At 34.8% G+C, this 14,299-nt stretch overlaps 1 protein-coding gene across 1 annotated transcript in view; it reads left to right on the forward strand.

Moving 5' to 3' along the window:
- The window catches only part of LOC124613606 (ecdysone-induced protein 78C), a 212,750-nt gene extending 199,069 nt beyond the window's left edge, over positions 1 to 13,681 (forward strand). Inside the window, exons 6-9 of the mRNA XM_047142320.1 lie at positions 1,397 to 1,554; positions 3,664 to 3,843; positions 6,073 to 6,267; positions 13,124 to 13,681. Of these exons, the coding sequence (XP_046998276.1) occupies positions 1,397 to 1,554; positions 3,664 to 3,843; positions 6,073 to 6,264 (530 nt within the window). The 3' untranslated portion in view covers positions 6,265 to 6,267; positions 13,124 to 13,681. The remainder of the gene's footprint in view (positions 1 to 1,396; positions 1,555 to 3,663; positions 3,844 to 6,072; positions 6,268 to 13,123) is intronic.
- Positions 13,682 to 14,299: the final 618 nt, after the last annotated feature.

Raw genomic sequence — 14,299 nt, forward strand, 5'->3', positions numbered from 1 at the left:
GAAAAGTTGTCTGCCATATCAGAGATCAGAAGTACATGTAAATATTAAGAGATTAATGCATGGGGCACAGACATAAGAAATATATGGGAAGGAAGCTGAAGAAAATTATTTAAGGAAGAAGAAATAGTGTCATTGAAGAAATGTGGAGTGGCATTGGGGGCAAGCTACTACAATGAAGAAAACTAAAACCAGGAGCTAATTGAAGCTTAGGTGAGGACAAAATGGCATAGTCAGTGAATAAAGAAGTATCAGTAAAAGAGATTATGCAAGATATTTCCAGTATCTCATTTGTTCTTGAAGTGTTTCTGATCTCTGAATTTTATGTTTTTGTTCACTGGTATGAGAGGCTGTAATCACATTCAGTATTAGATATATTTGCCCATATACAAAACCAACTTGTTAAATTCTACTAATGTTTATTCTAGCAGTTCACAGCATGATAAAATCTAGTTTATAGTACTAGGCTATTGAGTGTATGTAACTGACCGACCATCCAGTAACATAACATTTACTGCTGAAGATAATTTCTGAGGAATACTGTGTTCACATTTTCATGTTTGTATTATTTTCATACTGCATATAACTTTATTTGGCAGCATGCATTACACCTGCATCTTCATCACAATAACACTTGTACAAAGCAAAATGGTATTCTTCTTGACACAGTCAAAACTTCCATTATGATTATAGTTACCCTTATGATTAAAATAAGGAGACAGGGATTGTTAGTCATTTCACTGAACTGTCATGAAATGGTGCAGTACCAAGGAGCAGGAATATTTCCAACGTGACCATTTTCCCACATTTTTCAATAAGCATGTTAGCATTTTTCACACTGACAGTCTCAGTTTTTTACCACTTGATAGCATACAATTTCATTATTGCTATGATCCTGTGCCATATTAGCTGAAACAATCTATAACAATAAGTGTATATTTATTCACAAGATTCAACAATAACTATAAATGAGTAATTGGAGAGGTACCCTTGAACTCCTTGGAATAGATGACAATGAATTGATCAGCTCTCAGACTTTTTGCAAACTGTTGGCAACCAAGAGTGCAGCATGACTTTCCTTAATTTCTGACCATTGAAGAATGCCATGCACCAGAGGGGCTGAATGTGTTTGTGATGTATGACAGTAACAAACTGATATAACAATGCCTGTTGTTGATACATATTGTTGGTAAGGAATGAACATTGATCAGTACCACTAAATGATATTTACAGACTTAATTCCCACCACTTTTTTCTTCACTAGTCCCATTTTGAGCTAATTTACTGTCTCACAGTAATCTCTGATAAAATATGATTATTTATTATTTAAAACAGGTTACTGGATTATGAATGAAATATGTAATATTTGATACTAATTAAAATACTGTTGTGTGTGCAGGTTTCTGTGATCTGAGTCAAGATGATCAGCTAATACTTATCAAAGTTGGTTTCTTTGAAATATGGTTAACTCACGTTTCTCGGCTAACATCTGACTCTTCACTCACCTTCTCAGATGGAACATACATTACTAAGCAGCAGATGGAAGTGATGTATGATGTAAGTAAAATGATCTCCATGTTATGGAAACTTTTACATGCATCTGTCAGTAACAAGACACAAAGAAGAATACAGTTGACTTTGTTATCTGCTACTAAAATTCAGCTCACTGTTCTCATTTCTTTTTCATTTTTCCCTCTTGATGTTCCTCTGGGCTTTCAACTCTTCCTCTGCAGTTACCTGTACATTCATTCATTCCTTTCCGTCATAGTTTTAAACCATTATAGTATATATCATGGTGACATATTTACGTTGAGCAATCATGTTGAGAAGTAAATCACTATTAAGGTCTGTATGATTGTAGAGATAGCTGATAACACAAAGAGCTAATACTGATTTCTTGACTCAATGCTAAAACACCTCACTTTCCTTCAGTTCACAAATGTCAGATTTCGTTATTTAAATTTAATGAAATAAATCACATCTCAGTATCAGTTTCTACATTTTAACTTAATGTCCACAGAGCTGTTTAGTGGGATTCAATACAGGCAGAATACAGTTCTGTTAACTGTGATTAAAGGAACCATGAAAATGTGGGTAGAATATACATATGACCCAAACAGGCTATATTTAAAAAAATATTATGTTTGATGATGTTGACGAGATCATCATCATCATCATCAAACATAATATTTTTTTAAATATGGCCTGTTCGGGTCATATGTTTAAATAAGTTAAATTTTTTCAATATTTAATGTTTATAATAAGCTTTTTTAGTTTACATATTTTATTTTGTGTTATAGCATAAGTTACTCAGCATGACAGATTGCATAATGAAGATCCTATTATACAGACAACAAAAATATATGACTTCTGTGAAACCGTACTATTTTCTCTCATCCTACTTATGAAACATGATAAAATACTCACTCAGTGTACGCCTAAATCCATAAATGTTCATCAGTGGCACAAAAAATATGTTATAGATACACCAAAGCTTGCAATATTGTATATTGTCTTATCTACAATTTTTGTTTACTTACTAAAGCTGTGTGCAGCAGACATTTGAAATATTAATGACCATAAAATGTTAAAATGCTACTATAAATTCACTTAATTAACATAAAATACATTATGAATTTTTAGGGGTTTTCTTTATATGATTGACCTGAGGTATACTTTCAGGATTCTGAATTGATGACTGTATTTTGGCTATAGTATTTTGATAAACAAACTAGTCATCTTCTTCAGTTTCTCTGAGTACAAATAATTACAATAATTAGGCTAGTTGCCAAAATATTGAGCAGAAAATGCAATTATCATTTCAGTCACAAACATGAAAACATACTATCAACCAAGTGCATTACTAATTCAGTATTTTCTCAAAAAAGTGACAATAGTGATATGTTTGTACACAAGGAAACCTATGCCAATTAGTGTTATAATATTATAGCTGCAAGATGTGTAAATTGTATTCAGTATGTTACTTGATCAATAATAACTCTTTGTTCTTCCTATGGTAAATTATGTTACCAAAGCAAACAAATGTGAAAAATTCTGTTTTACATAATTTGCTAGAAATTTTTATCACTTTTGTTAAATCTAGTTGTACATGCCATATTGTACAGCATTTTCTGCAACTATTTATTTACAACTGAGAACAAAACTTCCAGTTTTGTAGCCAAGTATTTAGTTCAGAAACCTCCACACTGATATAACATGATTACTGCTGGAAAAATCCTGAGTTAGAAGAACTTATTCAGGTTCTCAACATCTAACTTGTTCATTCCACAACACTGTACTAACAAATGTAGACAGTAATACATACATGTTCACTGTATCCAATTACAGATGTATGGGCAGAAAATTTCATAAGTCTCAAAATCACATTTTTTGCTCAATAGAATGCATAGTGAGTGAGTCATAAACCTATATCTTTCTCTTTTGGCCCCCTCCTCTGTTTTTTAACCACCTTCTTCATTTTGCCTTCTGCTACTGTTTCTTTAAAAAAGATATTGTACCACATTCATTTGAACACTTCAATTTTCATGTCATCCTCAGTTTATATAGATTTTACTGTAAAGAACAATTTTGTCCTGTACCCTGTCTACAATATAGTGAATGTTTATCATAGTAAATGTATCTCATGTGACTGTGCCCCTTCTACAGGTTGACTTCGTTACCTCAGTATTTCATTTTGCATCGACATTCAATGCGCTTGCTCTAAATGATACAGAGCTTGGGCTGTTTTCAGCCGTAGTGCTCCTAACTGCTGATCGCACTGGTATAACTGATATCAAAGCAGTTGAGCACCACCAAGACCGGCTTATTGATGCCCTCAAAGTCCAGGTATGAGTAAATTTTAATCTTTCCAAGAGAGAGAAAGAGAGAGAGAGAGAGAGAGAGAGAGAGAGAGAGAGAGAGACAGAGAGAGAGAGAGAGACCGACCTCACAAAGAAAATAAGCTTAGAAATAGATCAGCAGCTTCTGCATTTTGCTTATAACAATTATAAGAGAAGACTATGACACTTTGATTCACAGCATTCTTTTCTCACTGCTCTTCTTTTTGCTAATGTAGTGTAATTCTACAGAAAGCTTTAATTTTGAAAAATGTTTTATACATAAGTCCATGATGAAATAACAACATATTATGAAAAGGATACATTGTTGTTCACCACATAAAGGAGACAGGCACAATGAAAAGACTGCTGAACATTTAATCTTTTGGACAAAAATGTCCTACTTCAGAGATAGAAAGCACACTCACATTCGCTAAAGCACAATTCACACATACATGGCCACTACCTCTGGTCACTGTGGCCTGATTAAAGTGCCTATGTGCAATTCAACGCTTCCACTATATGGTTATTAGCAACCTATATGTTTAAAATTTGCTGTTTTACCCTGTTTTAAAAAAATGTAATCTTCTTGTTAGAGAAGTTTTATTTGCCCAGACTGCACTCCTTACATATGTGGACTACTAGTTTCAGAAAATTTTAATTGATATCTTCAGATCATCTGCATAAATCAAACATTGTGCCGCTCTATATAGAACACTGTCATCTAGTCATGAACATATGAGCTCAATTCACTGGAACCAACACCAGTGTAGTATTACCCATCAAGTAATAAAAACATAACTGTGGTAAACATTCACAACAGTTACTGATAAAATACACTTGGTACATAAGGTGTTACTAATACTGAGCGTATTGACATCTGATGGCAGCTATACTCACGCTAACTGGTGCATTGGTTCCAGTGAGTTGAGTCCTATACATTCATGATTAGGTAACTTTTTGCACCCTACAACAAAACAAAACAACAAAATGATTAGGTAACACTGCAGTACATAGTATAGTGAACTGAGAATTATTCTCTTTCTCTGACATGAAATGACATGCAGATGACTAAAGAGATTGTGCCATGTTGAGAGCCAATAATTAAGTGATATCAATAACTAAATGAAATCAAATGCAAAAGGTTATGAAATTAGGGGATTGATAAGCAATGGAACAGATTGTTTAGAGGAATAAAACATGAAATGACTGCATTTATTTCAATAACTTTTACACACACACAAGGTAAAAAAGCAAATCTCAGGGCCAGTTTGACATGGCATGTACACAAATCCGTTAGTAAGGGGAAGGAAGGGGAATGAATGATCTCACCATTCTTCAAATACATTTGTTATGTGGTAGTGATACTGGCAGGCATTGGGTGGAGATGATGCGTCGCCTCAGAGCTGTGCAATGTGAGTCGGCCACTCTGCTTGGTGATCCGCAGCTATTAAGGGTCCAGAGCAATGTCTGCATTGACAGATAACTGTGTGTTGCCATAGCCAAATCAATATTCTCACGGTGTCAGAAGGCAGATGTTGGTAATGGATGGAAGAGCCCTGTGTTCTCTTGCTTCTGTACTGTCACACCAACTTATCCTTCATTCCTCATCCATATCCCAGCTCAAAGACTCCTCAAACATGTTTCTCCTCTTGACATTGCTGACCGAGCCTTCCAGTACAGTGTGGAAATTCTCTGTCTTGCGTGAGCTGGTGTGTGACTCGGGAACTGGCATCCTTCTCACAATTTCACTCTCAAGGCTGTTCCCAATGTTGGCCACACTTTATTTCAATGTTTTTCTGCACTCCTAAGTTGTGAAAGCAGCCATGCAACACTTCTATGGCAATTAAAGTTTGCCAAAACTAGTAGTCTATACATGTAAATACTGCAGTCTGGGCAAATAAAACTTCTCTAAAAAGTAGATTATATTTTTCGTAGTAAGAAATCATTCCCCTGCTGACAATGTCAGGTAGCCTTTAAATTGTTTTATGTTGTGATTGACACAACTCCAGTGCTCAATTTTCTCCATCTGCTAAACATGTGATTTTTATGAACCTCAATTTTGTGGAGCAGACAAATTAAATATTCAGAGAAAGGCAGCAGAAGGAAAAGGCTTGGAAAAGTAGTACTGTAAATCTTTTAAACATTTGATATACTGATTGAGAAAATATTTTTAATAACATCATATAAAATGAGGTTATTTCTATTTTTATTGATTATTATTTTTATGTTTTTCCAGATTGGGCGAAATCATGCAAGTGATCCACAGTTGTTTGCAAGTCTGCTTGTGAAGCTGCCAGAACTAAGAAATCTTGGTGTTAAACATTCAACACACCTCGAATGGTTTCGCCTCAACTGGACAAAACTGAGGCTGCCTCCCCTCTTTGCAGAGATATTTGACATTCCAAAATGTGAGGAGGATCTACAGTAGAAGGTATGATTTCATTGCTTCTACTTTCAGTACATTTCTGACACCAGATATATTTTCTAACTTTATGGTTTGTATTGAATTTACATTTTTTATACATTTCATTTTTAGTTGTTGTCCTTTTCTCCTTAATTTTACTCTCTACTTCTTCCAAAACAAACTTGTTCTCAGTCACATTTCATTATATTTTGAAGACATTGTTAATAGTAAGGTCATTTCATTACTGTGTATTACATGTTGCTTTAAGTTGTTGTTCAAGAATGCTCCTCAGAACTAAGCATCCTTGTGGCTGAGTTTATTTTTTTGTTGTATTTACACCTTTTCTGACTATGATAGATGCTACACTGAAGTGGTCTCATGTTGATTCTGAGCAGTGGTGTGTTTGAAATATTTTCCTTGGCCACTTTCAAGACAACTGCATAATATCAATGCTGGGTGACCTCCATTGCAGAGGCATCAAAAGGCAGGGCGAAATTTGTGATGACCTTCGCATTCTGTGACACATCCACAGTGACACTGGGCAGAATTGTGGTGAATTTTGGTACCAGTATGACATCATGAACCCACCTTACACCTCATATGAACTTCTGAGCTCTGGCCTCTTTTTCACATGTGCTGGTACATTACTGTTTGAAGTATCACTGAACCCAAGGATAATGTCATAGGGCTCCATAATTTTTCAGCATTATAGAGGAAGTTTGTAGGCACCTCTGAGACAAATTTAAAACTTCTGTGCCACAATGGAGGCCAATTATGGGGTTCTGAATAAGTGATCCTTTAATTATTTTGTACAGTGTATTATGGGACAGACTTGTGTTAGCTAATACTATACTGATCCAAATAAAATTACATATTTTAGTGTTACCAGCAAAGTCCTAAAACCTTAAAAGGAGCATAATTACAAATCCTGTTCCACTGTAACATTCATATTTATTGTTGAAATCCAAATGGGTAAAACAATAGATGAACTGCTCGGTAGGAGCTGCCTGTCTCATATATTGAGTAAGGTACATATACGTAATGAAACATGTATAATTCAGTTAGACAAATTGAATTAAATAGTAGTGTATGACAAGACAAATTACAGATTGTTATTTACCATAAAGCTTTCAGCCTAAACCTTCATTGGAAAAAGAAAAACAGACATCATTCATTCAAACAAGCAGGCAAGCCTCACGCACACATGACTGCAAACTCCAGCAGCTTGGACATTCTGGCCTGAGCTGCTGGAGTTGGCAGTCATGTGTGTGTGAGGTGTGCTTGCTTGTGTGAATGAATGGTGCATGTTTCTCTTTTTCCAATGAAGGCTGAGGCCAAAGGCTTATGTGTAACTGGGTTTTAACTGAGCCTGTCCGATGCTTAGTGTGTTATCTTTAATGTAAGTAGCAATCTGTCTTTTCTACATTGTTGATGCTCCTACCTGGAGTTTCCATTGTTTGAGTTATATAGTAGAAACATCCAAATAGGATAGATACAATATGTTAATGCAGTGTTACACGTGACTAACTGAGACATTACTCCCACTTTGAACAGAATAGGCAAAAAATGAATTGGGTAAGGAGTCCTATCTGTACAATGAAATGTAAAACTGTGACTCCAGAAGTAACAGGTTACCGCAAAATATGTTAATTCAATGCCGGTGGCTCTTAGTGAAAACATAGTACTGGATGAAGTGTGCAGAATGTCATAAACAGTTAGATGCAACATTGCATTAATATATTTTTTCTGTCCTATTTGGATGTTTCTGCTATATGATTCAATTAGTCTAAGTGAACTACACATGTTTCATTACGCATCTAGGGTTTTGCTGGTAACACAAACAGAGGTAATATCATTTGGTGCAGCATAATTAACATAAATCATTCCATAATAATTAATATCGATATTAAGATGCTGCATTTTTTACTGTATCTATGGTCCTGACAATGGTGGAATGGACCACCAAAACTGGCCACAATTAAATGAATGATAAGTACAGATACACAACTGATGGTATTATTCATTTGTTCACATACAAGAGACAACAGTCTAGCAATTCATACTTCTAAACTTGCTTTATAAAAAGTAAATGAACCAAGGTGGTAATTGTGGCTTGGTGCTCGGAACATATGAAATAGATTTTTAAAAAATTGAAAATAAAATAGGGTACCTACATGGAATTTGTGGGCAAAGATCAGCATATCAATTTTGGTCTTATAACAGTGTAAAGTGGTAAATGTATTTTGAAAACCTGGTAAGAGCGCAGATAAAGTACAGAGATAAGAAAATACCTAACACTATCTACAAAACCCAAGTAGAAATAATAAAGGGAAAAATCAGGAAACACAATCTCATATTAAGAAGTATGTTAGGTCATCTTGCACTTTATTGCTACTGTCATTCAGGGTAATGAGGAGAAATGGAAATCTGAGAAAGATATGACATAAGTAAAAGTATTCTAATATTAGGAAACACTTTGCTGTGGTTCTGAAATATGAGTTTCCTATTTAATATTGTTGTCATGTTTTGTCAAGTACCAAAAGAAAATTCAGTTAATGTCATAAAAGCATTGTGCAATAAATGAAACAAGACAACACAAGGTACTTGAAACAAGGGAGACACTGTATGTATCCATTCATTCATTCATAAATTGTGTGCCATAAATCCAGTCATGGAAAGGCTTCAGGGGAGTAGAAAAAGTTGAATTCTACATCAACAGGCAAAAGTTACCATAACTCGCTACCTCTGTGAAGTATACTAACAATAAATTACTACTAGCACTGATCTACTCATCAAACTGACAGTTACTTCTAAACTACTTTATATATGCATGTTACAAGAGAAAAAGCCACTTTTAAAAAAGTCTCTGCTTCTCCTCCAACTCTACCCAGCTGCTGTTTTCAACTGATACTTTAAACACTGCATTTATGTAACTTTAGACAAACCTGTCATCAGCTGTCTATATAGTTACAAATCAGGATCTATGTAATACAGATATTATGCTTGCATGATATTTACATTCCTGACTCCAAATATTTTGATAAATTATAGAAGGAATGGATAATGAGATATTCTTTCACTTTATTTGTATTGGGATGCTGCTGGATATCAGACAGAAAATTGAAAGTCCCCAAATATTTAAAAATATTTGGAGGACTTTGTTTCCTATTTGGTGTCCAGCAGTAATCCATTACAGATTTTTGCACCATAAAATGAAACTCCATTCTGAACCCTGGAGAGGGATGCATGGTTTATACATAAATTATTTCTACTTCTAGTGTTGTGATCATGAATTGCTGAGTTCATCCTAAATTCACTCTCGTTATTAAACACAAATACCATAATGGAGTATATGTGTTGGTGTATAAGTGTAGCCCATCTCCATATCAGTGACTGAGAAATACTTTGCCTCTTCCAAAGAATCTAGGGTGTGATCAGTGCATGACAATGGGTCAAGATCTTTTTTCGTGGTTCTGTCCAGTCATCAGTAGTCACACAGAAACAGTGTGTGCTGTCCTTCTTCACAATGACAAAATGAGAGAACCAAGGATTCTCTAAAGGTTCAATGATGTCATTTTGCAGCTTCCTCTCCACTTCCTCCCTAATTCCATATACAGAAACTGTTAATTGATAGATGATCCCCAGGGTGTTTTATCAGGGACCACTTGGTCCCTCCTCTCTGGATTTGAAAGCATCCAAAAAATGGCACAGGGCAGATCACATTTACCGATGTTGTTCCTCAGTCAGGCCTGATCCTTTGGCACTTCAACAGTATAGTGTTATGACATCCTTTGCATGCTGCGTGGTTCTTTAGGGGATACAGGAGCGATGTTCATGAACAGAGAATTTAGATATTAATTTATTCTACATCTGATATCAAATAGTACAAATAATACATAACTTTGTTGCTGTATTTGCAGTGTCAATTGCTAACAGTAGATTTGAATTTATAAATATACACAGATACAAAAGATTTATAAATCTGTCACTCTTCAATAGAGTATCTATTCTGAAGAGGTTGAGCCCTGGCCACGATGAAAGTCTGTACATGTTATTCAACTGGCAAACACACAAAATGGGCTCAGTCCATGAATATTCAAACTTAAGAACACCTGCCACTGGAGTTCTGGAGAAAGGATGCTTGCATGTCATTGGCAGCTGTGTAATCATTTGTGGCAGTGCCATGTTGGCAGCTCTAGGAAATGCAACGGTGTAACTGGCGATGCACATATTTGAAAGTGTGGCTGACCGGATATTGGCCGAGACCTCAGATAGTATTTATTTATATTTATTCATTTATCCATCCATAGACAATAAATATTGTATGGATGTTGTCCAAAAGTACATCAATTTATGGTAAACAATTTATGGAAAAGGATCATACAACATTTTATATTAAGTAGTACAAAGAATAAAACATACAAAATTGTACAAAAAACTGTACAATGAATAATACTTGGTCATACAAGACACAGTAATACAACTTTTTACACATGTATACTAACAGAGTTGTAACTGCATAGTTTGTTTGCTCTAAAGCTTTGCTTCTGTCTTTCCTAAACAGGAAGCCCTTATATTCACTACAATAATTCAGTAAAGATTTTACCACACTCAACAGCTATCCATCAGATATACAAAATTAACAGAAACCTTAGGGGATGAAAGACAGTGTTTTCAGTTTTACCTTGATATAAACATTATAAGAATTATTTATTTTCCTAAATAGTCATTTACCGAGTAAAAACACTGTTCAAGTAAAAATTCTTTAAATTCTACTTTAAATTTGTTTTCATCTACTAACTTTCTGATGTTGGCTGGCAGTCTGTTGTAGAGTTTTATACCAACATGGCTCACATGCGTTTGTGTGTCTGTTCTTTTTGTTCGCTGAATATGGAGTGCTGTGCTATTTTGGGTATTGTAGTTATGCAAGTCGGCATTTGTCTGAAAATCTGCGAGGTGGCCCTAACATAAAAAACACATTTGTATAGATATATAAGGAAGGTATTCTTGGGACTTTAAGCTTGTTGAATAAGAGTTTGCATTGTGTCTGCGGATGACTGTGTGTTATTATTCGGATAGCTCTCTTCTGTAACAGAAAGATTTGTTTTAGACAGCAAGTGGTGGAACCCCAAAATATTATTCTGTATGATGCAAGAGACTGAAAGTAATCAAAATATGCCACCCTGGCACCCTCTGCAGTACAAACATTTGCAATAATTCTAAGAGTAAAACAGGCTGAGTTAAGTTTCTGCACAAGTTACATTACATGGTCATGAAAATTAAAAAATGGTTCAAATGGCTCTGAGCATTATGGGACTCAACTTCTGGGGTCATTAGTCCCCTAGAACTTAGAACTAGTTAAACCTAACTGACCTAAGGACATCACACACATCAATGCCCGAGGCAGGATTCGAACCTGTGACCATAGCGGTCTCGCGGTTCCAGACTGCAGCGCCTAGAACCGCACGGCCACTTCAGCCAGCTTAAAATTAAAATTTTATCCACATGAATCCCCAGCAATTTTGTTAATGCCATTCTGTCTATGGCCTTGTCACCCAACAACAAATCAAGAATTACATCTTGACATATTTTCCCAAAGTGCATATAATTTGTTTCATTTACATTTAGTGTCAACCGGTTTGCAATGAGCCAAGTATGGATATTCTTTATTACTTAATCAGTAGTTTGGAGCATTTGCTTTGGTACACCCATTATCACACTAGTGTCATCTGTGAATAGTATGGCCTTTGCTGCTCCATCTGAGGTGTCAATGTTTACTTTCTTTCACTATAGACATTACTTTTTTATATTAAGCACATTCTGAAGTGTTCAACATATAAATAATTATCAGGAAAATTGATGATACGAAGTCTTCATCATCTCACAAACAATCTTGTACAACTTACAATCAAGTGAAAGTGCTTCAGTTTGACACCACACGAATATTCAGTGGTTTGTTTTTTTTTTTTTGTTTTTAAAGAGCTCTTCAGACGACCTGTTGAGGTTATGTCAAATCAGTTGCAGACCCAAAACTTTTAGAAACTTTCAAAGCAGACAGTAAATATTTAATCCAAGATTTGGACACTAGTATTTACCAACACTACACAACAGGATGTGGTATTCAGTCCTGCTCAGTTTTTTACGTACAGCAACTGGTTTCTATGTAGGTTAGAAACTTTACAGAAACAGTCATCCATAACAGTACATACCCTTCACGACAATTGGTTAAACATTTTGCTTCAATTTTTTTTCACTATAACCATGATTTTTTTTTCTCATTCCTGTCATAATCAAGGTCTTTGATTTGTATCCTTCCTGTTTTAATAATCTATTTTAATTGTTACCTTGTAAGAATTAGTCTTGTCTCAGCATTTAAATGAATCGATCTGTCCAATATATCAGTCACTGACATTCTTGTTGGTGACAAGAAGTGTGAGCATTAATCCAATATTTTCAGAAGCATCAGGCAAAATCTCCTCATTTCATTACATGTAAGAGTGGACTAGATGGTTTATATATCCACAGTAATAAATGTGGAAAACCACTACTTCATCTCGGTTGTTTATGTCAGAATGTTGTACAGTACATCCAAAGGTAAAATCTACCCTCCTCCATAAACGACACATTTTGATTTTATTGTTTCTTGCCTGCCTATCTTCCATCCATATGGTGGTATGGTTAATTGTTGCAGCTTTGGTTTTAATTGTTGTTGTTTTCAAAATTATTTAAATAAAATTGTTTTCCTATGAATGAAAGTGCTTATTATTGATGTGGTGCTACCTTATCGTAGACATATTTTATATTATATTGTAATGAATTAAAATTATAACAAAAGCATTTACTTTTTCAAACGCTATCTCATAATTTATTCCTTTTTTTCCAGGTTTTCTGGCCTCTTCCTCCATTCGAGGCACTTTTGTGATAGATACTCACTGTGATTGGGCAGTTGGAAGTCATGCACATTGTGTGTGTTTATTTTAATTCATTTTTCATGTTCATACAAGTGAGATTGTTAAATAATTTCTTAATAATATTTGGAAATCTTTTTATCACTCATCTACTGTACTCTATCTTCAACTTTTTCGAGAAGTGGAAGCAAGTTAGAAGTGATCACAGTGAGTGTGCCAGAAATGAACTTGCTGGTACGGAATGCTGACTATCACGACTGTGCTCTCTCTCCTCTTCTTGCTCAATGGTTAGTGCTGGTGCAATAGAGCTATGCTCCCAACACAGTCTATTTTTATTGTTAGGTGCAGCTATAGGCCTATATTTCCTATACCTATACACCTCAGACCTGGATTTTTTCTTTGAAAATTAATTTATTATTTCAAGGTGTTTATAAAGAACACAATGCTCACGTTTGTTGTGCATGGAAACATATCATAATTGTATAAGATTAGCAGGGCTATGCATTTTGTGCATTTTAATATCTGCTAGATATCAATTCCTCTCTAAAGAAAAGTATATATATACTGTATATTTGATGTTGTGTAGTTGTAAATATTTATTAATAGAAATGTTAAAATAATAATTATGATTACTGAAAAATAAAATATTTATAAATATAAAATCTGAGGAATAGGGTGGGAAGGGTGGGCTCTAGCTCTTTCTTGGGGTAAGTTACTGTAAACCAACCGATCATATCACGAAGTGTCGAAAATGTTAGACTTTGCTTGCTTGTCCTACAAAGAGATTCAATCACATAATGTGTTCAAACAAGAAAACTGTAGTTGTTTAATACTGAGTATTACTCTAAGCTGTTGGAATAGATGTACTGGTGTGGAGACTTGCTGTACAAGTAATTTTAAACATGGTTGGGAAGTGAATGTAGCTGCTCCTATCTTATTGTTCTTGTTATCCTCTAAGTACAAAAATCATTGAGAGGCTGGGTTATGTAATTTCTTACTGTGCATTTGTGAAAGAGACTCTATGGATTAAACCAGGGATTATAATCAATATATTATTAAAATATTTATTTGTTTGTTATTATTCACTTACACTGAATAAATCTATAAATGTGGCCAAAGAATGTAACTGTCAAAAATGTTATTGAATTTCT

Source organism: Schistocerca americana, chromosome 4, assembly GCF_021461395.2.
Source record: "Schistocerca americana isolate TAMUIC-IGC-003095 chromosome 4, iqSchAmer2.1, whole genome shotgun sequence".
Lineage (NCBI taxonomy): Eukaryota > Metazoa > Arthropoda > Insecta > Orthoptera > Acrididae > Schistocerca > Schistocerca americana.